At 41.7% G+C, this 25,990-nt stretch overlaps 1 protein-coding gene across 1 annotated transcript; it reads left to right on the top strand.

Annotated features, from left to right (window-relative positions):
* Window positions 1-513: 513 nt before the first annotated feature.
* On the top strand, window positions 514-25,594 carry LOC124032219 (junctophilin-2-like). The gene is made up of 6 exons (XM_046344464.1): window positions 514-1,451; window positions 3,931-4,765; window positions 17,625-17,743; window positions 19,869-20,773; window positions 21,751-21,847; window positions 23,635-25,594. Exons 1-5 carry the CDS (start codon window positions 1,073-1,075, stop codon window positions 21,829-21,831), a joined length of 2,319 nt encoding a protein of 772 aa, XP_046200420.1. The 5' UTR covers window positions 514-1,072; the 3' UTR covers window positions 21,832-21,847; window positions 23,635-25,594.
* Window positions 25,595-25,990: the final 396 nt, after the last annotated feature.

The following is a 25,990-nucleotide window of genomic DNA, read 5'->3' on the forward strand; positions in this document are numbered from 1 at the left end:
TGTGCAAATCAAGTGCATAATGAACTAAGGGGTGTGAAAGATATGAAATGTTTCAACAGAAATTCGGCCACTGTAAATGGCAGAAATGCAAGTTTTAAGATGCGTCAAATGAATAAGCAATAAAAGTGTGGTTGCAGCTAAGTTTTAGTACAATTTTATTTAACGTTATAGCTTACTTAAATCGTTGTCTATTGGTCCCAGTAAAGGGAATTTTAGCAGTGCTACTAATTAACAATTACTAAGCTATTACGCCATCTTTTAAATATTTGGACATTTTACTTTTACCATACGTTGTTGGTGGTGCACAATTGGTTGAAGCGTTAAATAGAAGATCGGGGCCTATTTTAAATGCACTAGATTAGAGTATGTGGCTGTAGATAGACCATATGCACGCCCAACCCCGAAGTGGCAAGTGATCTGGCATCACTCCTTGCAGCAGCGTAAGGATTGGGTTGTATTTTTGGAACAGTGTGTGTGGATCTGGTCGCCTTGTTAGGTCTGCTAAAACATTTCCAATAGCACCAACTGTTTGGTGATAGCAGCGCCAGTGAGGGGAGGCAGGGACAGGGAAAGGGGCTTTTCTATGGCCACCTTGGAAAGCCATGCAAGATCCCTGGCTCAACCAGAAAAAGAAGACATCCAAAAACTGTTCAACTAAATAATCGCATATTAGTAGGAAAAACAACCGTAACAAATCTTACTCAGTCAGCACAGAGCCTTTATGAAGTTCATGACTCTGAAATCGAACAGCGATCAATAGAAGAAGAGTACTAAAATAATCCAAGGAATAAGAGATAATTAAGTAGACTAAAATGCGCGTCTGAAACAAATTGATTTGAAGTGTCTATAGAGTGCAAGGCTACATGGAAAATACCACAAAAATATTCAAGAACAATACAAAGAACATTCTAAGCACAGTGCCAAGGATCTCTTAAATAGTTTTTGATGACAGGTGAAGGCGGATCCATTCTGACAGAAAATATTTGATCTTTACCAAGATTTTCAAAAAGTCATTGATTTGACTCCGCCTTTAAAACTACATTTTTTTGTCTGCAGTCACAGAAGGGAAGAAATGAGTGGAGGTCGTTTTGAATTTGATGATGGTGGAGCTTATTGTGGTGGTTGGGAAGGTGGCAAAGCCCATGGGCATGGGATCTGCACCGGACCTAAAGGACAAGGCGAGTTCTCCGGCTCCTGGAATTACGGGTTTGAGGTGGTTGGAGTCTACACCTGGCCAAGCGGAAACGCCTATGAAGGTTTCTGGTCGCAAGGGAAGCGCCATGGTCTTGGAGTTGAGAGTAAAGGACATTGGGTTTACAAGGGAGAATGGACTCATGGCTTCAAGGGGAGATATGGTTTGAGGCTGAGTGTTGGTAGTGGGGCGAAGTATGAAGGAACGTGGAATAACGGATTGCAAGATGGATATGGCACAGAGACCTATGCTGATGGTGGTATGTTTTTTATCCCTTTATTTCTATGTTGTCCTGAATCTGGTGGAGTACTTCCTAGACACATCATGTACTTCCTAGACACATCATGTACTTCCTAGACACATCATGTACTTCCTAGACACAACATGGGAATGTTGCATTTGTAATATGTAATAACTGTGTAATAACACTAGCACATCTATTAGCCTCATTGACATCTGTCATACCTGACATTTAACATTTGAAGAAGGTAAAGGGTAGAGGTTTTTAATTACATAGGACGGGTATGCAGTTTTGGTTTCTGCTGATATATCCAGGTGCAGCTGAGAATATAAGAGCAGGAATATGAGTGATTATCAACAAAGCATAGTGGGCTATACACTACACTACCATACTAATGTTCCATTTGGGTGTTTTATGAGAGAATGAGTGACTCAAGTTTGCAGCAGTGAACCAAGGAGAGGAACCCAAGTGTTGCTGCAGATGGTCCATTGGGATCTTGCCCATTCCTAAGGGCCTCTTGCCAAACGATAGTGGCAGTGGATGGCGCATTAGCAGTGTGTATCCATACAAAGTGTGTGCTATGTTGTGGGATGTTAAGCTGTGTTTTTATGTGGAAGTTATTGTTTCAATTGCAGTCACACGAACAAACACACGTGCAAACACACACACAATAAGTCGTGGGCCTAGAGTAAAAGTGCGGATCTAGTATCAGGTCCCCCACTGTCCATGCAATTGTATTCATTATGAGCTAAAAGGAAAAACTGCACTCCTACTCTGAGACATTGTATGGGCCCCAAAGAACCAGTGAGAGTAAATGAAAGAAACAGGAGGAGAAACACTAATTGCTCTACTGAGGAGTTGACAAACACACATACAGTAGAGATCTCGGACCAAGCTATATTGTCCTCATACTGGCACGACACTTGGACCTGCTGAGAGATCACACCAATGATATTGGTGGCAGTGCTGTCTGTTTAAAGCCCCTGGTGCCCTCAGTAGCTGACTCATCAGTTTTGGGCCCTTTTGATTGGTTGATTGGGAGGTTCTGACACCATGTGTCAGGAAGTAATAATAGCCCAGCAGACAGCCTAGCTATAGCTACAGCCGATGGCATCCAGACACATGTCTGATTTTGCATGAGAGACCCATGATTAGTTTGAGTCACATTAATAACTTTAGTTGAACTACAGACTTTCCAACTACCCTGAACAAAAAATCTAAAGGCAACATGCAACAATTTCAAAGATTTTACTGAGATACAGTTCATATAAGGAAATCAGTCAATTGAAATAAATTCATTAGGCCCTAATCTATGGATTTGTTGGTCACAGATATCTTTAAAAAAAAGGATGTGTGTGGATCAGAAAACCAGTCAGTATCTGATGTGACCACCTCACATAGAGTGGATCAGTCTGTTGATTGTGGCCTGTGTAATGTTGTCCCGCTCCTCTTCAACGGCTGTGCGAAGTTATTGGATATTGGCGGGAACTGGAACAGGATGTCGTACATGTTGATCCAGAGCATCCCAAACATGCTCAATGTGTGACATTTCTGGTGAGTATGCAGGCCATGGAAGAACTGGGACATTTTCAGCTTCCAGGAATTGTGTACAGATCCTTGTGACATGGGGCCATGCATTATCATGATAAAACACGAGGTGATGGTGGCGGATGAATGGCACGACAATGGGCCTCAGAATCTTGTCACAGTATCTCTGTGCATTTAAATTGCTATAGATAAAATGCAGTTGTCGTCGTTGTCTGTAGCTTATGCCTGCCCATACTATAACCCCACCGCTACCATGGGGCAGTCTGTTCACAACATTGACTTCAGCAAGCCGCTCGCCCACACGACGCCATACACGTTGTCTGCGGTTGTGAGGCCACTTGGACGTACTGCCAAATTCTCTAAAACAATGTTGGAGGCGGCTTATGGTAGAAATTAACATTAAATTATCTGGCAACAGCTCTGGTGGGCATTCCTGCAGTCAGCATGCCAATTGCATGCTCCCTCAAAACTTGAGACATCTGTGGCATTGTTTTCTGTGACAAAACTGCACATTTTAGAGTGTGCTTTTATTGCACCCAGCACAAGGTGCACCTGTGTAATGGTCATGCTGTTTAATCAGCTTCTTGATATGCCACATCTGTCAGGTGGGTGAATTATCTTGGCATAAGAGAAATGCTCACTAACTGGAATGTAAACAAATGTGTGCACAAAATTTGAAGAAAAACAATTGTGCATATGGAACATTTCTGGAATCTTTTATTTCAGCTCATGAAACACTTTACATGTTGTGTTTATATTTTAGGTCAGTGTATGATACCTACTGTATCAAACCGTATAGGCTGACTATGCCAATGCACTCACTTGGTGTGAGTTAAACAGCTAGCCCAAACATTTTCAATCAAATCAGAGGCCGACAAAGCTTCATTTTTTTATTGGCTATTTCTCCAGATGTTAACATATCTATCAATTCCCTCTCTTGTTTTTCCAGGCACATTTCAGGGCCAATTTACTGGCGGCATGCGACACGGGTACGGAGTACGCCAGAGCGTGCCTTACGGCATGGCGGCGGTGGTTCGCTCCCCTCTCCGCACTTCCCTCACATCCCTCCGCAGTGAGCAAAGTAATGGCACCCTGCTTCAGCAGGACGTCCCCGTCATCATCGCCACCAACGCCGCCGGCCAGGAGGCCCGAGTCACCACACCCACCCAGCTGGGACCCTCCCGGGGTGGCTTCGCCCTCACACTCCAGGTGGACCCAGATGCCGTCAAGCCCAAGAAGAAGGGCCTGTTCCGAAGGGGTTCTCTCCTGGGGAAACTGAAGAAGTCTGACTCCCGTACTTCCTTATCCAGCGTGAGGAGCAAGCTAAGCTTCCTGGGAGCGAGGAGCGAGTCAGCGTTGAGTTCAGCGGCCAGCGATGTGGCCAGCGATGCCAACTCCACCATCAGTCTGGGAGATGAGAGCCTAGCCGGGGCAGAGGATTTCCCCCCTGTGGAGGCCGACATCGATGCCACCACCACAGAGGTTTACATGGGTGAGTGGAAGAACGACAAGCGTTCAGGCTATGGAATAAGCGAACGTTCCAGTGGGCTAAAGTATGAAGGCGAATGGCTGGACAACCAGCGACACGGCTATGGATGCACTACCTTTGCGGAAGGAGGGAAGGAGGAAGGAAAGTATATGAACAACATGCTGGTGAAGGCCATGAAGAAGAGGGTTATCCAACTGAAGGGCAGCAAGATCAGGCAGAAAGTGGAGCGCAGTGTGGAGGGAGCTCAGCGAGCGGCAGCCATCGCCAAACAGAAAGCAGAGATTGCTGCCTCCAGGTATGGAAAAGACCATGCATATTCCTTACTGGGATAGACTAGGAGATCATGATGAGACACATTTTCAGTAGCACTTTTTAAATCCTTCAAGTAGACCACATTTCTTCTCTATAACAACTCACCCTATGCCTCTCCTCCCACTATTCATTTTAGCAATTCCCCAAGAAATGCACCCACAAGAGCAAGGCTCTGCTTCAATGTCAATGTTCAATGTTTTAGACACTGATGCCTACCTCTGCATAACAGTACATGGACAGGAGGGGCTACTGTATGGCACTGAATGGTAAAAATAGGTTGAAGATAAAAATAGGCAAATAAAGACGCCATTGAATTAGATCAGATTCAGCAGTTGCAGGTGTTGCTCCTGTGATTTCTCTGGCTGTGGTCACAATAGGAGCCATAGAAGACAGAGAGAAAAAAGTGACTTCTTCTGTGTGGAGTCATTATATACAGCTTGTAACAGACTGAAGAGAAAATGACCATGTCTGTTTGCCACCCTGTCTCATCTAGTCTTATTTGAAATTCTTCTGCATTCTGCATTCTTCTAGTTTTCTTGCTTCTCTTGTGTGCTATACAGAGGGCAACCGTTGTAGTAGAAGGCTGTTCCTTGACAAATTAGCACCACTGTTCGTTGACAGCACAGTGCCTCAAACAACGAAGGCCATTCTTTTCCTGCAGTGTATGGGGCAAAGTCAGCCATGTCACACAGAAATCAATGTCAAGTTCGACAGCGGAAGCAATGCCATGGTTTCAGTTTATTGTGCAGCCCCCCCTGGCAAGGTAAGGGGGATGTCAGGGAACCAAACATACTTTTTAGAGAAAGGCCCATGTCACCATTACACCAAAGTCTGATTGATTACGTGACACCCCTCTTACGTCTGTCATTTGTGTGTGACAGTAGGCATTGTGGCAGGAAATCATTATCTGCAGTGCACTTCAATTTATATTGATACAGTACACTTTTGAGAGAGGGTGTTGGTTGAGACTCCCCTATTTGCTTAAACTGATAGGGAAGGAAATCTCTGAGGCATCTCTTTACAATTAAGTTTTGATATCAGAATATGATTTTGTTCTTTGTTTACTGAAGGCCGGCTAGACCTAATTTGTCCATACATGCTTATGCTACCGACACAGAGAAACCCAGTCGCTGACTTTCAAGATGACAGAGGTTTCTTTCGTGCCTCACCATAGAAGGCAGCAGCTTTTAGATCTACTGTAAGCCACAGCAGCACCTGAAATAAGCCCTGTGTTTACAACAGTAGGTTTACGTCCCAAATGTCACCCTATTGCCTTTATAGTGCAATACTTTTCACCAGGGCCCATAGTGCTCTGGTCACATTTAGTGCACTACACCGGGAATAGGTTGCCATTTGAGACATATACTCAGGCTGATGAACTGCAGATCCTGTGCTGACTCCTAGACAGATGGAAATCTAAATATTTTACCACTGAGACAAGCAGTATTACAAGAATTATGGGCCAAATGTGTTTTGTATTGTTTTAAGGCTCAGCTACATTATCTCCTAGACAGGCCTAGTCCCGAAGACTCCATGAATAGACATCTGAAACAACCAGAAGCCTTTTGAGGACTTACTGTGGAAACACACTTAGTGGATTAAGGACACCACAGTGGTTATAACCTGTCTGGTCTCTTGGCTTTTTCATCAATGGATGAGGTCATATCTGATTGTCCCATACATCCAGCTCATTTTAGTGGTACCCAGAATCTCTAACAGCCAGTAATGCAATAGTGATGCAAAAATATATATATTCTACTTATTCATATTGCTACTCTGGAAACAGTCATGAGAAGATTGTCACTTGTATTCTAGAAATAGAACTGGGAAGTGATTGAATCACCCCTATATCCAGAGGAGTTTTCCATTGAAGCCTTCTGCTCTGTTGTTGTGGGGTGGAGGACAGGGCAGGGCAGCTAGCCAGGATGGTATCCTTTTGCATGACGTGAACCATGTCCCTGACAGCAGAGCAGCAGTGCTCCCTGTCCTCTGCACAGGCCACAGCCAAGGTGCCAGGGCCAAACAACCATCAGCCATTGTGATTAAGTCAGGGGTTTATAAATACAACCTATTTATTCAGCCTGGTCTCATAGTATAGTATAAACTGTTCGCTGCCCTGGCCCCCCAATGGTGGAACAAACTCCCTCACGACGCCAGGACAGCGGAGTCAATCACCACCTTCCGGAGACACCTGAAACCCCACCTCTTTAAGGAATACCTAGGATAGGTTAAGTAATCCCTCTCACCCCACCCCCCCTAAGTTTTAGATGCACTATTGTTAAGTGACTGTCCCACTGGATGTCATAAGGTGAATGCACCAATTTGTAAGTCGCTCTGGATAAGAGCGTCTGCTAAATGACTTAAATGTAAATGTAATGTATAGACGTATCATAATAAATGTACATCCGGGACAGTCAAATTACTAAGATATGTTACGTTTGGTATGGTTACATAAGACAGCAGTTTATTTAAGGCAAAATGAGTGTGGTTGGTCGGGGTGGATGGGTGGGTGTATAATGTGAACGGCTAGCAACCCTAAGGTTGCATGTTCAAATCTCATCACAGACAACTTTTGTACTTTAGCTCATTAGCAACTTTTGAACTACTTACTACTTCTTAGCTACTTTACAACTACTTAGCATGTTAGCTAACCCTGATCCTAACCTTAACCCTTTTAGCTAACCCTTCCCCTAACCCTAACCTTAACCCTTTAACCTCTTGGTCCTACCTGGCATGCAGGCGTCCCATCTAGAGCTCTGGAAATGCAAATGCGCTACGCTAAATGCTAATAGTATTAGTTAAAACTCAAACGTTCATTAAAATACACATGCAGGGTATTGAATTAAAGCTACACTCGTTGTGAATCCAGGCAACAAGTCAGAGTTTTAAAATGCTTTTCGGCGAAAGCATGAGAAGCTATTATCTGATAGCATGTAACACCCCAAAAGACCCACAGGGGACGTAAACAAAATAATTAGCATAGTCGTCGCTACACAAACCGTACAAATAAAATATAAAACATTCATTACCTTTGACCATCTTCTTTGTTGGCACTCCTAGATGTCCCATAATCACTATTGGGTCTTTTTTTCGATTAAATCGGTCCATATATAGCCTAGATATCGATCTATGAAGACTGTGTGATAAACGGAAAGAAATAGCGTTTCATAACGTAACGTCATTTTTTTAAATTCAAAAAGTCGACGATAAACTTTCACAAAACACTTCGAAATACTTTTGTAATGCAACTGTAGGTATTAGTACACGTTAATAAGCGATAAAATTCATCAGGAGGCGATGTCAATTCTATAGGTGTCTGTTTCGAAAAAATGTCTTGGAGAGAGCTCGACCAAAACATCCGGTCAGAGACCGGAGGGAATCGATTCCCTTGATTCGGTTAGACCAAGAATCAATTGCGAATCAAATGACAAGACTCTAGACAACGTGTGGAAGCTGTAGGCACTGAAACCTCGGTCTCATGTAATTCGATTCACTTTGAACAATTCCTTGAAGTCGCGGATGGATATTTATTTCCATTTTCAGTGATCAGATATTCCTGCACTTTTCGATGAAACGCACGATCTGTTATAGTCACAGCCGTGATTTAACCAGTTTTATAAACGTCTGAGTGTTTTCTATCCACACATACTAATCATATGCATATACTATATTCCTGGCCTGAGTAGCGGGGCGCTGAAATGTTGCGCGATTTTTAACAGAATTTCGAAAAAGTAGAGGGTCGACTTAACAGGTTAACCTAACTCCTAACATTAACCCTAACCTTAACCCTAAACCCTAGCCTAGCTAATGTTAGCCAGCAAGCTAATGTTAGCATTAGCCACCTAGCTAATGTTAGTCACAACAAATTGGAATTCGTAACATATCATACGGTTTGCAAATGTGTAACAAATTGTAAGTTTGTAAATTCGTAACATATTGTGCGAATTGCAATTCGTAACATATTGTACAGATTTATAAGAAATGCTCTGAGACGTGGTTCGTTTATTGAGACACTCAGCCACCCGCAGGTTAGGTTAGTTAATGCTCCCTTTCTGCCCCCAAGCCTCCCTGCACTGACTTTCAGTTAATATTTTGAGTTGTCCCTGGTATTGTGTGTGCACACGTGTGTGTGTCTGATGTGGGCTGAGTCTCTTCAGAGTATCTGAAGGAAGAAGAGGCCACGGCTGTCTGGGACTGTCTGGGTGTAAATGACGCACAGATAGAGAAAGGCCTCGTGTCAGTACTCAGTACAAACTGGAGCCCTGACTGGCTGGCTAAATAAGGGCAAGCACACACTGTTGCTGTATCACAATCACAAGGGAATGCAGGCAGCAGCTGATTGCTGTTACTCTCCCATCTTCCTTCATCTTTCCTGCCCAGTCACAGTAAGCCACAGCCAAATTATGTTTTCTCTGCTAAATAGTCTACGCTCTGTCTGACACGGTAGACTAGTAACGTCACATCATAGTTTAATGTAGAAGTAGTACTGCTGTAAAACAGCTCATCAATGAATTAAACAACCAAGTCTTGCTTACTTGAATGACTACAGGCTTGCTTCTTAAGACCTAAAATTGTACTATGTTTATGGTGTTAGTATCCTCAACTAAACCTGAAGACAACATTGTGGTCTGTTGGAACAGTTTGCTAACCAGTCCCCCATGCAGTGACAAGGCTCCCAAATAGGTTTTAGAACTTACTGACTTGTATCTAGCAGACAAGAAACCAGACCTGGGTTTAAATAGTATTTGACATAATTTCAAGTACTGTAGATGGGCTTAAATGAGCTTGTATGGCACAATACAAACCTCACCTATCTGACATTGCAGGCAGGCTAAAGCAATCCATAAAAGTATTTGAACAATTTCAAATAGTGTTTAATTAAACCCAGGTCTACAAGTAACACATCATGGACACCACAGCAGTTAGTAGCCTGGCAGACAGGCAACACATCATGGATACTGGGGCAGTCAGTAGCCTAGCAACACATCATGGATACGAGGGCAGTCAGTAGCCTAGCGGACAGGCACCACATCATGGATACTAGGGCAGTCAGTAGCCTAGCAACACATCATGGATACTAGAGCAGTCAGTAGCCTAGCAACACATCATGGATACTAGGGCAGTCAGTAGCCTAGCAACACATCATGGATACTAGGGCAGTCAGTAGCCTAGCAACACATCATGGATACTAGGGCAGTCAGTAGCCTAGCAACACATCATGGATACTAGGGCAGTCAGCAGCCTAGCAACACATCATGGATACTAGGGCTGTCAGTAGCCTAGCAACACATCATGGATACTAGGGCAGTCAGTAGCCTAGCAACACATCATGGATACTAGGGCAGTCAGTAGCCTAGCAACACATCATGGATACTAGGGCAGTCAGTAGCCTAGCAACACATCATGGATACTAGGGCAGTCAGTAGCCTAGCAACACATCATGGATACTAGGGCAGTCAGTAGCCTAGCAACACATCATAGATACTGGGGCAGTCAGTAGCCTAGCAACACATCATGGATACGAGGGCAGTCAGTAGCCTAGCGGACAGGCACCACATCATGGATACTAGGGCAGTCAGTAGCCTAGCTACAAATCATGGATACTAGGGCAGTCAGTAGCCTAGCGGACAGGCATCACATCATGGATACAAGGACAGTCAGTAGCCTAGCAACACATCATGGATTCTAGAGCAGTCAGTAGCTTAGTGGACAGGCAACACATCATGGATACTAGAGCAGTGGAGGTAAGAGTTTGGCATGTACATTCCCACTGGGCAAAAACCTGTTGAATCAACATTGTTTCTATGTCATTTAATCCAAATAATTCACTGTGATGATATTGAATCAAGTGGGAAACTGATTGTTTTTGTAAAAATTAATCAACGTAAAGGCATTTTGTATTTTTCTTTTCACTTTTAAACTTTATCTAATGACATGGTGACATTTAATGTTGATTTCACGTTAAATTCAAGTTAGTTGACAAATCAACAAAATGTCAATCAAAACTTGAAATTGAAATGACGCTTGTGCCCAGTGGGTTTTGTCTCAATGCTGCCAATCATATGATTAGTAAATATGAGTGTTTGGGATAACACTGTCTATTCTAACCGTTGTACTGTACGTACACTTCCTCAATACCCATTTAGAGTACATTGAATGTCTATTGTCAGAATTAATGTGATGCTGAAAACTGTAAAGTAAATGAGACAAACTTTTACCTGATTACATTGTCAGCAGTTTTCATGTTTACATTGTTTCAAATCAGAAGAGGTAATGAAAGTCTAATGTTGGTGTCCTTTCACCCAGAACAACAAACAGATACTGTATTGCTTGACTGCTCAGTCAAGTAGCACATCCATACTGCTAGTAGTACTATAAAACCCTCCCACTGGCACAAGTTCAGGACCCCACTCCTCTGCAGAGCTTCAGTGACAGGCACAATGACAGAGTATATCCTGTGACTGTCGTGTGAAGTCTGAGCTGTAGCATGACGAAAAGCAGACTGACCTAAATATAATGTCCAGTGATAGTCATGGCAAATGAAGGCTTTTTAAGGAAAATTGCATTAGCTATTATTTTTCAAGTGAATGTCAAGCTAGCTTTATGTTAATGTTTAAAATATATATACTGAACAAAAATGTAAATGCAACATGTGAAGTGTTGGTCCCATGTTTCATTAGCTAAAATAAAAGATACCTGAAATTTTCCATACACACAAAAAGCTTATTTCTCTCAAATGTTGTGCACAAATGTGTTTACATCCCTGTTAGTGATCTCCTTTTCCTTTAATAATCCATCCATCTGACAGGTGTGGCATACCAAGAAGCTGATGTGCAGTTTTGCCACAGATGTCACAGATGTATCACAATGCCACAGATGTATCAAGTTTTGAGGGAGTGTGCAATTGGCATGCTGACTGCTGGAATGTCCAACAGAGCTTTTGCCAGGGAATTGAATGTTAATTTCTTGACCATAAGCAGCCCTCAACGTCGTTTCAGAGAATTTGGCAGTATATCCCAACAGGCCTCACAACCGCAGTCCACGCCAGCCCAGGACCTCCACATCCAGCTTCTTCGCCTGCGGATCGTCTGAGGATGGGGTGGGGGGGTGCTGAGGAATATTTCTGTCTATGACAAGTTTGTGACGACCAACTGAGTGTCTTGCATTCACTGGCTTCTTGCCCTCAGAATAGTACATAAGTATTTAGGTTGCAGCTTCACATAGACTTTGTTCAACAAACGTTTTGAAGTGAACCAATGAGTAGAGCTGCCTTGGTTCAGGAGCAGTGAGCACTGATGATTCTGTTGCCTGGGCCCAGATCTGTTTGTGCTGTCTTGCCAACTCCTATGGTCATTGTCGTGCAATAGGAGTTGGCTATACAGCACAAACAGATCTGTGACCAGGCTACGTAAAACCACCAGTGTAGGCTGGTCCCAAATCTGTTTGTGCTGTCTTTCTTGACAATTCCTATGGTTATTACCGAACCATAGGAGTTGGCTAAATAGCACAAACAGATCTGGAACAAGGCTACCATCAGTAGTTCAGAAGCAATATACTAGCATTGGTGGCCATCTCCTCGTCGGTTCACTTCACACAAACAGATTTGGGATCAGGGCCTACACTGATGGTTTACTTTACAAGCAATCTAAGAGGACTGTGAGGAGTACTGCAGGTAGTCAAGAAGCGCCATCTGTCATGACACTCCTCCCACGGAAAGGCACAGCACTGCCTGGCAACCCAACAGAACGGCCATTTTAGGAACCTCTAAACACTACACACCAGATCGTCTGTCAACTGTTTACATTTGAGGTATATACTGTATGTTCATTGAAGTCCCACTACACTCACTATACTGTTATAACACTATACTGCTATAACTGCCATTCTAGTCTAGAATAATTGAATTTGTTTAAGTAATCATTTTGAGTTTTAGTGTTCAAGAGTTTGTTTTATATTAAGATACGTCATATCCTAGTTCATAAACTTGTAAACGGCAGATGGGCTTGTCAGCTGTTCAATCGAACAGACTCTCTGCCTCTCTGTTTGCCATTTTATCAAGACCTCAGCGTGTCTGAGACTACTGTATAAGAAACCGTGAAGAAGCCCTTAAAAGAGGGATTGTTGACTTAAGAGCAGACAGTTGTTGATCTACTGTACTATATGAAGACAGGGATTCTCAGCCTCCTCAACCTAATTATTCTGTTGGGGTAGTGCTTCCCACATAATTAGGAATTAGAATACTAGAATTTTTGGACCATTCTGGAACTTTGAGGTTTTATGACATTGTCCCTCTAGTAATTTAATAGGATCTCTCAACCTGGTCTCATAGACAAGATGTAACATAGTAAAGTCATTCCAGGACACTCAAATGTGTATGTTGTGTTTGGTATGGTTAAGGGTAGTTGGTCGGCGTGGATGGGTGAGGGTATAGCGCAAATGTCTAGCAACCCAAAGGTTGCGTGTTCGAATCTCATCACAGACAACTTTAGCATTTTAGCTACTTTGCAACTACTTACTACATTTTAGCTACTTTGCAACTACTTAGCATGTTAGCTAACCCTTCCCCTTTAACCTAACCCTAATATTAACTGTAACCTTCACTGTAACTTTAACCCCTGACCCTAACTCCTAGCCTTGCTAATGTTAGCCACCTAGCTAACGTAAGCCATCTAGCCACCTAGCTAACTAACATCAGCCACAAGAAATTGGAATTCGTAAAATATCATACGTTTTGCAAAATCGTAACATATTGTACTAATTGCAATTCATAACATACAGTATCATACAAATTCTAATTTGTATTAAACATTTCAAATGAAATGGACGATGGACAGCCACAAATTAATACATACCAAATGAAAAGTGAAATATCAGACTAATTGTAGTGTCCTGGATTTACATTTACTATGTTACATCTACCCCTGAGTCCAGGTTGGATCTCTATGGTGCTGCCTACCCCTCAAAGTCTTCAAGTGGATGGATCTATTTGAAGCCCCAGTGTAACGTTACAGTATGTCAAGTATTCACGGAGTCATCACAATCAGTAAGACTCAGCCCCAGCCTGGGCCTGGGGTAGATATCAGTAGCATTGAAGCCTGAACACACTCACTCCTTCACTAGGGTTTATAATAACACACTCACTCCTTCACTAGAGTTTATAATAACACACTCACTAATTCACTAGGGTTTATAATAACATACTCACTCCTATACTAGGGTTTATAATAACATACTCACTCATTCACTAGGGTTTATAATAACATACTCACTCCTATACTAGGGTTTATAATAACATACTCACTCCTTCACTAGGGTTTATAATAACATACTCACTCCTTCACTAGGGTTTATAATAACACACTCACACCTTCACTAGGATTTATAATAAGATACTCACTCCTTCACTATAATAACATTTACATTTACATTTAAGTCATTTAGCAGACACTCTTATCCAGAGCGACTTAATAACACACTCACTCATTCACTAGGGTTTATAATAACATACTCACTCCTTCACTAGGGTTTATAATAACACACTCCTTCACTAGGGTTTATAATAACACACTCACTCCTTCACTAGGATTTATAATAACACACTCACTCCTTCACTAGGGTTTATAATAACATACTCACTCCTTCACTATAATAACACACTCACTCCTTCACTATAATAACACACTCACTTCTTCACTAGGGTTTATAATAACATACTCACTCCTTCACTATAATAACACACTCATTCATTCAATAACACACTCACTTCTTCACTAGGGTTTATAATAACATACTCACTCCTTCACTAGGGTTTATAATAACACACTCACTCCTTCACTAGGGTTTATAATAACACACTCACTCCTTCACTGGAGTTTATAATAACACACTCACTCCTTTACTAGGGTTTATAATAACATACTCACTCCTTCACTAGGGCTTATAATAACACACTCACTCCTTCACTAGGGTTTATAATAACAATAATAACAGACTCAATCCTTCACTAGGGTTTAGAATAACACACTCACTCCTTCACTAGGGTTTACAATAACAGACTCACTCCTTCACTAGGGTTTATAATAACACACTCACTCCTTCACTAGGGTTTATAATAACACACTCACTAATTCACTAGGGTTTATAATAAGACACTCACTCCTACACTAGGGTTTATAATAACACACTCACTAATTCACTAGGGTTTATAATAACACACTCACTCCTACACTAGGGTTTATAATAACACACTCACTAATTCACTAGGGTTTATAATAACATACTCACTCATTCACTGGGGTTTATAATAACACACTCACTCCTACACTAGGGTTTATAATAACCCTGTGAGGTAACCAGAGAAAAATAGAAGAGAAAGTGTTGGGCGGGAGGAGGTGTCTCTGTAGATTATACAATACAGCATACATCTTGAAGTGCTGTCAAGGTCCAACATTTGATATACATTTATTTAATACAATATGATGTAGCCATTATGCCACAGACACATTGTGCAGACACGATTTACTGTATATGCATTTCATTAATTTTTCAAGTAGTACACAGCAAATAGGTCAACTTTTTTAATGGAGTACCATCAGACTGGGAATGTTCATTTATTGCATTTGCCTCTTATACAGTATTCTAATTAAGAAATAACTTAATTGATCAATTCACATGATAAACTGATACTTCTGTGAATATAACATACAGGATTAACGCCCCCTGGCAGTATCTCGTTGTCTGGGTTGAGGTGTTAAAGAGTCATTTATTTCTGTTACAGTTCTCCAACGGCAGAATAGGACACCCTCTCCAGCTAATACTAATAATAAACCTTGCGACCAACTCAACTCCACACAACAGCCCTATCAAATATTTTTTTAAAGATGAAATATTGTAAACAATCATCTCTGTAGTATTTTGGTCCATCTGAGTCTGGTTTTGGATTGTTACAGTAACGTTTGTTTCTTACAGCACAACCCCTGAGCTTTTAGTTCCTACCAGTATAATTCTCTTGGACTGAAGGGCTAGCTGGCTATAAGGCATGGGAACAGACTCTTAAGTGTTGGGGATGTTCTCTTTGCTTTTTATAGTCCAGCCAAAGTATCTTTCCAAATAAATAGTAGGGAAATGATTTCTAAAGGGTGCTTGGGTTTGCAGTGGCAACAGTGATCACCTAAAACCTAGCGAAAGGGTAGCAGAATATCCCAATTATTTTCACAGACAATTGTCATGATCAATGATCAGAATCTGATTAACAATATTTCAGCTTTTAGGTCAGATCTGTTTATTTGAACATTTTAATATTTGATCACAATGACGTAAGTAGCTACAGATTTAGCCATTGTAAAGTTTAACAGACAGGGTTCACGAAACATGCACTTTTGTAGTCCTTTGCTCCGCTAGGAGCTATAACCTCTTGAGACCCAGCAATACATTTTTGTCCTGTCTAGGGGACATTCGTTTTTGGTCCGTAAGTCTAAAGCCACACATGCCACTGTGTACCTTTTGAGAGGATATTCTGGGCATTTCAAAGATATTTCACATGTGGGGGTGTCACCGGGTGTAATTATCCATTTTGTGAGTAAAATTGTTTCTAATGGAATAGTTTGGTGAGTTTTCAGAGTAGTGTCATATTTTTTCACATTAAATAAGAGCTTAATAAAAGCTTGTTAATACATGTCCTCTGTAGTGTAAATCACGATGCTCTAACGATACTTTATACCCACTGCCCCATTTACTGTGAGACTAAATGTTTCATAATTACCATTAACTGAGTCCTAATGGCCAATACAGTGCACATACGATAAAAAGTCAATACAAATATTTGTTCAATGTATTTTTCTTTGTAACATGTTTTTTTCACCCCAAACATGTATGTGATGTAAAAAAGTATATATACAGTGCATTCGGAAGGTATTCAGACCCACATTTTGTTACGTTACAGCCTTATTCTAAAAAAATTTTTTTTTAAATCTCATCAATCTACACACAATACCCTAGAATTACAAAGAAAAAAATGTTTTTTAGAAATTGTGAAAATGTATTACAAATAAAAAATTGAAATATCACATTTACAGAATTATTCAGAACCTTAACTCAGTACTATGTTGAAGTACCTTTGGCAGTGATTACAGGCTAGAGTTTTCTTGGGTATGACGCCACAAGCTTGGCACACCTTTATTTGGGGGAGTTTTCCCCATTCTTCTTTGCAGATACTCTCAAGCTCTGTCAGGTTGGATGGGGAGCATTGCTGCACAGCTATTTTCAGGTCTCTCCAGAGATATTGATTGGGTTCATGTCTGGGCTCTGGCTGGGCCAGTCAAGGACATTCAGAGACACTCCTGCATTGTCTTGGCTGTGTGCTTTTGGAAGGTTAACCTTCACCCCAGTCTGAGGTCCTGAGCGCTCTGGAGCAGGTTTTCATCAAGGATCTCTGTACATTGCTCCATTCATCTTTGCCTCGATCATAACTAGTCTCCCAATCTCTGCTGCTGAAAAACATTCCCACAGCATGATGCTGCACCACCATGCTTCACCGTAGGGATGGCTGGTGTAGGCCGTAATTGTAAATACTAATTTGTTCTTAACTGACTGGCCTAGTTAAATAAAGCTTAAATTTAAAAAATACAACAATTGTGTGTAGTTTGATGAGGGAAAAAATGTATTTAATCCATTTTATAATAAGTCTGTAGTGTAACAAAATGTGGAAAAAGTCAAGGGGTCTGAATTCTTTCCGAATGCACTGTATATAGCATATCAGGAGAATAAGGAATAAGTCAAGTAAGTCATTGTTAGGTTGGGTTTGTGGATATTGAGTAAATTAGGCTTTGTCTGTTTCCCTGCAGGACGACCCATGCTAAGGCCAAGTCAGATGCTGCCGATCAGGCTTCCCAGGCCTCCAACCAGGAGTCCAGCGTCGCCAGGGTAGTGGCCAGGGAACTGTCCCCTTCCTTCTATCAGCCAGGTATGTGAAGTGGACTTCTCAACTGTATGATCCAGGGCATGACACTGACAAGAGATACAGTACCCAAGAACCTGGATATCCAGGCTTTCTCACATACCTTCCAATAGCCAAGTGCTCTACAAGACCTGGAAGAACAGTAATGCAATACTTTCAAGAACAGTATTTAAAAGTGAATTGAACGATATTACAAGATTTTCAAAGCAAAGTAAAGTCCTGTTCAAGGTATCTAGCATCTTGCTGTACAGACCGATAGAAAGATCTGTCCTGCTGCTGTTTCTGTTCTTTGCTTGGATGAGGTAGGCTCTCCGCAAGGGTAGTCACCTTTGAAGGTCTAAAAAAAGAAGCGTCTTACTTGGGTAGAGGGACCATATCAGTTTCCTTACAGGTCTGTCAGTGGCCCAGGGCCACACAGTGTGCCCCTGCATTTCTTTATCCTCTCAGTCACTCACTACCCACCCAGGACACCGTGGAATGCTTTGCAGATCTAAAAAGACACTGATAACAAGTTGTCACTGACTGTTGAGTGCCTGCCCGAAATGTCTGGGTCTTATGGTACAAATGGGCATAGTCCACTGTAAATTCCACCATCAACTATCACTAACACACAGCTGACAGGGAGAAACAAGAGGATATAATATTTCCCAGATTCTACCTGCAAGAATTGTCTTGGATCTTCTTGAATGAAAAATTGTTAGCTAAACAACAGTATGTGATCGATCTTTTCTCACTCCATCTATTAGTCTTTTTGTCTGGGTCCGTGTTTGCTTGTCTGCCCTTTACGTCAGATAGTAAGTGTTTACATCAGAGCCTGTAAATAGAAGGCTCTGACAAATCAGTATTTCAAATCCTACCATGCAGAATTATGTTATAGGTTGTACATCAAGAACCGGCAGTTCATATTTCATTAGGCCTATATTACAGACTCAACTTGTTTGGATTGGCATATTGCAATTCAGCTGTTAAGATTAAAGGTCCACTCTATGATATTTACAGCCTAAAGTACCATGTTTTTTTATCAGACTGTGAAAATGAGAACTATGAATAATCAATCTTAATGGGATCTTTAATGGGATCAGCAGTTGCTCTGTTTTCTCAGTTCAGCTGTAGTCCCCCCACATGAGGTTTTCTAGCAAGACGTTCCTGGTGTGACAGGAACTGGACTGTGTTACAAGCAGACAGAGTGGCTCCAAATACAAATAGAGACCTTGTGATACCCCTCAAATAGAGACCTTGTGATACCCCTCAAATAGAGACATTGTGATACCCCTCAAATAGAGACATTGTGATACCCCTCAAATAGAGACATTGTGATACCCCTCAAATAGAGACATTGTGATACCCCTCAAATGGAGACCTTGTGATACCCCTCAAATGGAGACCTTGTGATACCCCTCAAATGGAGACCTTGGTGATACCCCTCAAATAGAGACCTTGTGATACCCCTCAAATGGAGACCTTGGTGATACCCCTCAAATAGAGACCTTGGTGATACCCCTCAAATAGAGACCTTGTGATACCCCTCAAATAGAGACCTTGTGATACCCCTCAAATATAGATACCCCTCAAATAGAGACCTCGGTGATACCCCTCAAATAGAGACCTCGGTGATACCCCTCAAATAGAGACCTTGGTGATACCCCGGAAAATCCATCCTTCACTGTCTCCACTTCTTAGCGAAACAAATTAGTCTGATCTTTATCTAGTCTGATCTAGTCTTACATATTGGCCAAAACGGCACAGCGCGTGCGCCATCATGCACATGTTGATTTTGTCTGTCCCCACCAGACGCTTTCAAAAACAACTGTGAACCAACTATATTAATTTGGGGACAGGTCGGAACACACATGAAACATTCATGGATGTTTAGCTAGCTTGCTGTTGCTAGCTAATTTGTCCTGTGAGATTTGGTTTGTTATTTTACCTGAAATGTATATGGTCCTTTCTTTCTGGGTCTTTGGAAAATGTTGACCCATTTTGAGTCAATTTGATTGAATAACATGTATGTGTACATTTATTTTGCAACGCTCGCATGCACACAACATGGCCAGTCTAGTCAGGGTGTTCGCTTGTTGTTGAGATTAGAATCTCATCAAACATAATAACATTTATTCATGTTGTTCCACAGGCCCAGAGTACATGAAAAAGAGAGCATTACAGGAGATCTCAGAGGCCAATGAGCACACAGACCCTATAATGCATGAGCAACTGTTAGCAGAGCAGCCACTGACACCTGCTGAAAGCCCAATGCTGCACGACAGGCCTGGCTCCACTCCAGCCTGCACACCCTCCCCCAGCCCGGCCATCACCCCTCCAGCATCCAGGCACTCCAAACAGGGCAGCATCAGCAAAGAGGACTCCCATCTACTCGGCCCTGCTGGCTGGAACGGGGACAAAGGTGGTGGAAGTCGGGGGAGCAGCCGTCCCAACAGCAGAACCAACAGCCGACCCACCACCCCCTCGTACAATGTGGCCACCACCACTGCTCCCCCTGAAGAGTGCCCCACTTCTGCCCCCATCCTCAGCAGCCGGGGGAACTCCCGCGCCTCCAGCCGCCTGAGCAACAAGATAGAGCAGTGCTCTGACCTGGAGATCAAGCCCCTGGAGAAGACGGCCTCTGAGGCTAAATTGTCCAACGCTACTCCCTTGGTAAGGACCAGTGTCACCTACTCAGAAGAAGAAGTCCCACCCCCTCATCCCGCCTCCAAAGAGTCTTCCAAAGCTGCCGTCACCCCCGAGGTTAATGAGGCAGAGTCCACACAAAGAACAGAGTCGGTCAATGAACGACCAGTGTCCGCTGTATCTGAGAGCAAACCAGGGTCCAGCGCTCAGTCTGTTAATAAAGTGTCACCCAAGCCATCGCCGTCACCCAAGCCATCGCCAAAACGAGAGGCCAGTCCGACTTCAAAACCTGCCACACCTGCACCCAAACAAGCACCTAAGGTTGAACCCAAAGCGGAGGCCAAGCTGATGAAGAACATGGTAAAGAGCCCAGGTACAAGTGAAGTTACAGAGCTAGATGAATTTGAGCAGGTAAGGCAATTCAAGCAATTAATATCTCATGTAATGAACAGTGTTGAGAACAAATTCAGTCAAATGAAGACTCTTCTTACATGTTCTGTAGTACATTCTCCCATGACCTGAGTTCTAAAAGTAGACTCATAGCATACAGTAGGTCCTCTCTCTCCTCTAAGTGCAAATTTGTAACATGATGTTACTCTGGAGACTGTTTACTGCCATTGGTGCTGGTCCTTTAAAGCAGACTAATCATACTCCCTATCTCAGTAACCTCCCCTCCTCCTCTACTCTGTTATGTTAATAATAACCCCTCTAGTTATGTTTGTACATATCCTCAACGGCATTTACTTTTTGACTAACACAATCAATACAATTCTCCCATTACAAGGGAAATGATGAACAGATTACATGACAAACATTTTTCTCCAGCAACCAACAGCTACCATCAGTAGCTCTAAGTAGCTAAGAAAATTCCTATTTTGTCATCCAGATGACCAATTCCCATCAATGAAAATATGTAAATAAACATAGGTGACTGTTACATAGGTGTTTACAGAAGCAACAGTTGTTTGTTCAGAATTATTACTTAGATGCCATGCAGACTAGGGGTTTGACTGGTACGTGAGCCCTAAGCAGTCTGCCCTATAAGGCATGTATTCTAGGGGAGGTTTTCCAATAGCCCAGGCTAAATGTTGTTACTAGAGTGATTACAGAATTGCTACACAGGAATAGATGCAGCTTCATTGCAAAATGTTACCATAAGGATCATTGAGATTTTATGTTCATCCCATTCATATTGCTGATGTTTTATAGATCTATAGGAGTTTTAAAGTATCTTACCGGTATATTCATTGTTCTAACAACATCTCCTGCTATCTTGACTGCTACTATCTTGAACAGGTTTGTCTTGCAGAATTTATCACAACATGGTAAACCTGTATAAATAAAAGTTAAATAAAATATTAAATAAATCTACTCTCTCTCTCTTTCAGGGTCCGAACACCATCGTGATAACCATGGTGATTCTGCTCAACATTGGCCTGGCCATTCTCTTCGTACACATCCTGTCATGAAACTCTGTCGGCCCAGGTAACTAACACAGCTCTCTGACTGTCCTGCCAGTTACAGATACAGTGGGGGGGGGGAGTATTTAGTCAGCCACCAATTGTGCAAGTTCTCCCACTTAAAAAGATGAGAGAGGCCTGTAATTTTCATCATAGGTACACTTCAACTACAGACAGACAGACAAAATGAGGGGGAAAAAATCCATAAAATCACATTGTAGGATTTTAATGAATTTATTTGCAAATTATTGTGGAAAATAAGTATTGGTCACCTACAAACAAGCAAAATATATGGCTCTCACAGACCTGTAACTTCTTCTTCAAGAGGCTCCCCTGTCCTCCACTCGTTACCTGTATTAATGGCACCTGTTTGAACTTGTTATCAGTATAAAAGACATCAAACAGTCACACTCCAAACTCCACTATGGCCAAGACCAAAGAGCTGTCAAAGGACACTAGAAACAAAATTGTAGACCTGCACCAGAATGGGAAGACTGAATCTGTAATAGGTAAGCAGCTTGGTTTGAAGAATTCAACTGTGGGAGCAATTATTAGGAAATGAAAGACATACAAGACCACTGATAATCTCCCTTGATCTGGGGCTCCACGCAAGATCTCACCCCGTGGGGTCAAAATGATCACAAGAACGGTGAGCAAAAATCGCAGAACCACACGGGGGGACCTAGTGAATGACCTGCAGAGAGCTGGGACCAAAGTAACAAAGCCTACCATCAGTAACACACTACGCCGCCAGGGACTCAAATCCTGCAGTGCCAAATGTGTCCCCCTGCTTAAGCCAGTACATGTCCAGGCCCGTCTGATGTTTGCTAGAGAGCATTTGAATGATCCAGAAGAAGATTGGGAGAATGTCATATGGTCAGATGAAACCAAAATATAACTTTTTGGTAAAAAATCAACTCGTCGTGTTTGGAGGACAAAGAATGCTGAGTTGCATCCAAAGAACACCATACCTACTGTGAAGCATGGGGGTGGAAACATCATGCTTTGGGCCTGTTTTTCTGCAAAGGGACCAGGACGACTGATCCGTGTAAAGGAAAGAATGAATGGGGCCATGTATCGTGAGATTTTGAGTGAAAACCTCCTTCCATCAGCAAGGGCATTGAAGATGAAACATGGCTGTGTCTTTCAGCATGACAATGATCCCAAACACACTGCCCGGGCAATGAAGGAGTGGCTTCGTAAGAAGCATTTCAAGGTCCTGGAGTGGCCTAGCCAGTCTCCAGATCTCAACCCCATTGAAAATGGGGAGGAGATCTGCATGGAGGAATGGGCCAAAATACCAGCAACAGTGTGTGAAAACCTTGTGAAGACTAACAGAAAACGTTTGACCTCTGTAATTGCCAACAAATGGTATATAACAAAGTATTGAGATAAACGTTTGTTATTGACCAAATACTTATTTTCCACCATAATTTGCAAATAAATTCATTAAAAATCCTACAATGTGATTTTGTGATTTTTTTTTCTCATTTTGTCTGTCATAGTTGAAGTGTACCTATGATGAAAATTACAGGCCTCTCTCATCTTTTTAAGTGGGAGAACTTGTGGCTGACTAAATACTTTTTTGCCCCACTGTATACACTGAAAGGCCCCATGTTGCTTTTGTTTCAAGCAGTCGAAACACAGTGGCGCTCAACTTTTTACCCTTGCAACATGTAAGGAAATGTCTGTTTGATCTGATTACACCAAAAATTACTGTTTTGACTCTGAGGTACTTCAAGGTGATAATTATGATGAGACATATTAACTTGTCTTCATATTTGCTTTGTCTGCTTGAACTTTTTCCCACAGGTCACCAGCTTGCATTGGTGTTGAGGTAAGATTGCCCACATTTTTAAGCAAGGATCATCCAGAACAAAGAGACTACCAAAAAATTCAAGCCTTATATGGAAGGAAACTGACAACAGCTTCTCCACACACAGCCTCTTGTGACTGTGTTGAGGCTCTTTAAGGCCAAACAGATTTTCAGAGTCTTGGAATATCTGGAGCCGAATTGAAGGACTTATGAATCAAGACTGAAGGACATCAATGAATCTGAATGTCAGGAAGAGGGTCTGATTGGACACTGTGCTTGTAAAGGGGGGATCCACTGGTGAGTTTCAGTATCTACACTGGAGATGTTGTTGTAAGTTATACACAAGTTAAGTCTACGCTCAATGGCTTAACACCGACAGATTAGAGTGGTTGGTGACTGGACAGGTGAGGTTGTGTTCACACAGTTAGCCCAATTCTGATATTTTTTCCTCTAACTGGTCTTTTGACCAATCAAATCAGATCTTTTCACATCAGATTTTTTTTTCGAGATGATCTGATTGGTCAAAAGACCAATTAGTGAAAAAAATATCAGATTTGGGCTGTCTGTCTAAACGTAGCCTAAGTGTCATTAAATAATTAGTTATGTAATTAGATATTCATTTAACCGATAGCTTGCCTATAGAAATGTAGTCTCTTGGAAAATCTCAAATAAACTGAATATCCATCACTAATTTGTTCCTTGAAATTTAGTTTGATAGATCAGGTTTTCCCAAACACTGTCCTCTGGATCCCAAGGGGTGCATGCTTTGGTTTTTGTCCTAGCACTACACAGCTGTTTCAAATTATCAACTAATCCTCACTTGAATCAGCTGTATAGTGTTAGGGCATAAAACCGAAACTTGCACCCCTTGGCCGAGTTTGGGAGGGGAGGGGAGGGGAGAGGAGAGGAGAGGAGAGGAGAGGAGAGGAGAGGAGAGGAGAGGAGAGGAGAGGAGAGGAGAGGAGAGGAGAGGAGAGAGGAGAGGAGAGGAGGGGTAATAGTGTTGCGATTTATATATTATGCCACCATTAGATTATCTGTTTTCTTTTTTTGCCATATTCTCAGCTTTCTTCAGTAGACATCAGTAAAGACATCTCACAGTCTCTTTGACGCAGTCTCTTTGACATCACAGGGCTCCTGTAAGACATGAACTACAGAATATAGATTCGACATGAACTACAGAATATAGATTCCACAATGTCTGAGAATCAGTGATTCTTTTAACCACAATGGAAACACAACCCACCACATTTACATTTACATTTAAGTCATTTAGCAGACGCTCACCACAGCAGTGCAATGTCATGTACGGTTATGTTTTCACATCAAATATTCGCTTTCCAAGGCAAATGTTTGAGTGAGTCACACTGGACTTGTGTTTAAAACAATATCTGTAACTGGAGTGGTACTGCACTAATAAAAGGCGTTGTATAATTCAGTAAGAGGTTTTCAAATTACACAGAATAGAGGATACATTTTAGGACTTTAACCAGTGTGTGTGGTATTGAATTTCTGGTGTAATGTCTACTGTATGTAAACTGTCTTCTGTTTGTCTGATCAAAAGTAAGGTAAAGCACCCTATTTTATGCTTTGACTTCAATAAAAGCATGACTCAATCGAGTCACAGTGACAGACGTGGGCGGGTGGGGGGTCAATTCTGTCAAAACAATTGGGGAACACTTTGTAAAGATTTTGAGGGTAATTATTTGAACAAATGGGTTTGCTTTGTTAGAATGTAATTGTGAGCAGTTGTTTAGGGATTTTGTTGGTCTGTATGTTTGAGTAGGTCACACTATTTAAAATGCATTTCATTCAGAACAAACAGCTTGCGCTTCAAAATCAATTAAGCAGATTTTCCTCCCAACTTTTGTAAGCATCTGGGCACTGTTTGTTTGTTTGTTTGTGTGTTTGTTTGTGTGTTTTTGTACCTTTTTGAAGTACACCTATTTTAATCTACGAAAGTATTGTGTTGTTGCATTTTTGAGTAACATCCAATCCCACATATATATTTTTGTTGTTGTTGTAGAGTCAATGAGATTATACCTCATGTTTGGGGGAGAGAGGAAAATGTAGCGTATTTTAATTGAGAGCACTCTGAGATTGTGTCTAAATCATTAGAGATTGTGTCTAAATCATTATTCCTAGCTTTAATTTCCCTATTGTCCCAAAAGGTTGTCTTCGCTTCAAAAGATGATTGATAAATAAGTTGAAAAATATATTTGAGATAAGGTACTCTTGCCAGTTTCCTGGTAATGTAAAAGAGGACTCAGATCTATTTCCTTAGTGTTTCAACTCCCCGCTATGGACCATGAACTTATATCATGGTCATAACTATATAAGACTCCCTACCAG

This window comes from Oncorhynchus gorbuscha, linkage group LG03 (assembly GCF_021184085.1).
Source record: "Oncorhynchus gorbuscha isolate QuinsamMale2020 ecotype Even-year linkage group LG03, OgorEven_v1.0, whole genome shotgun sequence".
Taxonomy (NCBI): Eukaryota; Metazoa; Chordata; class Actinopteri; order Salmoniformes; family Salmonidae; genus Oncorhynchus; species Oncorhynchus gorbuscha.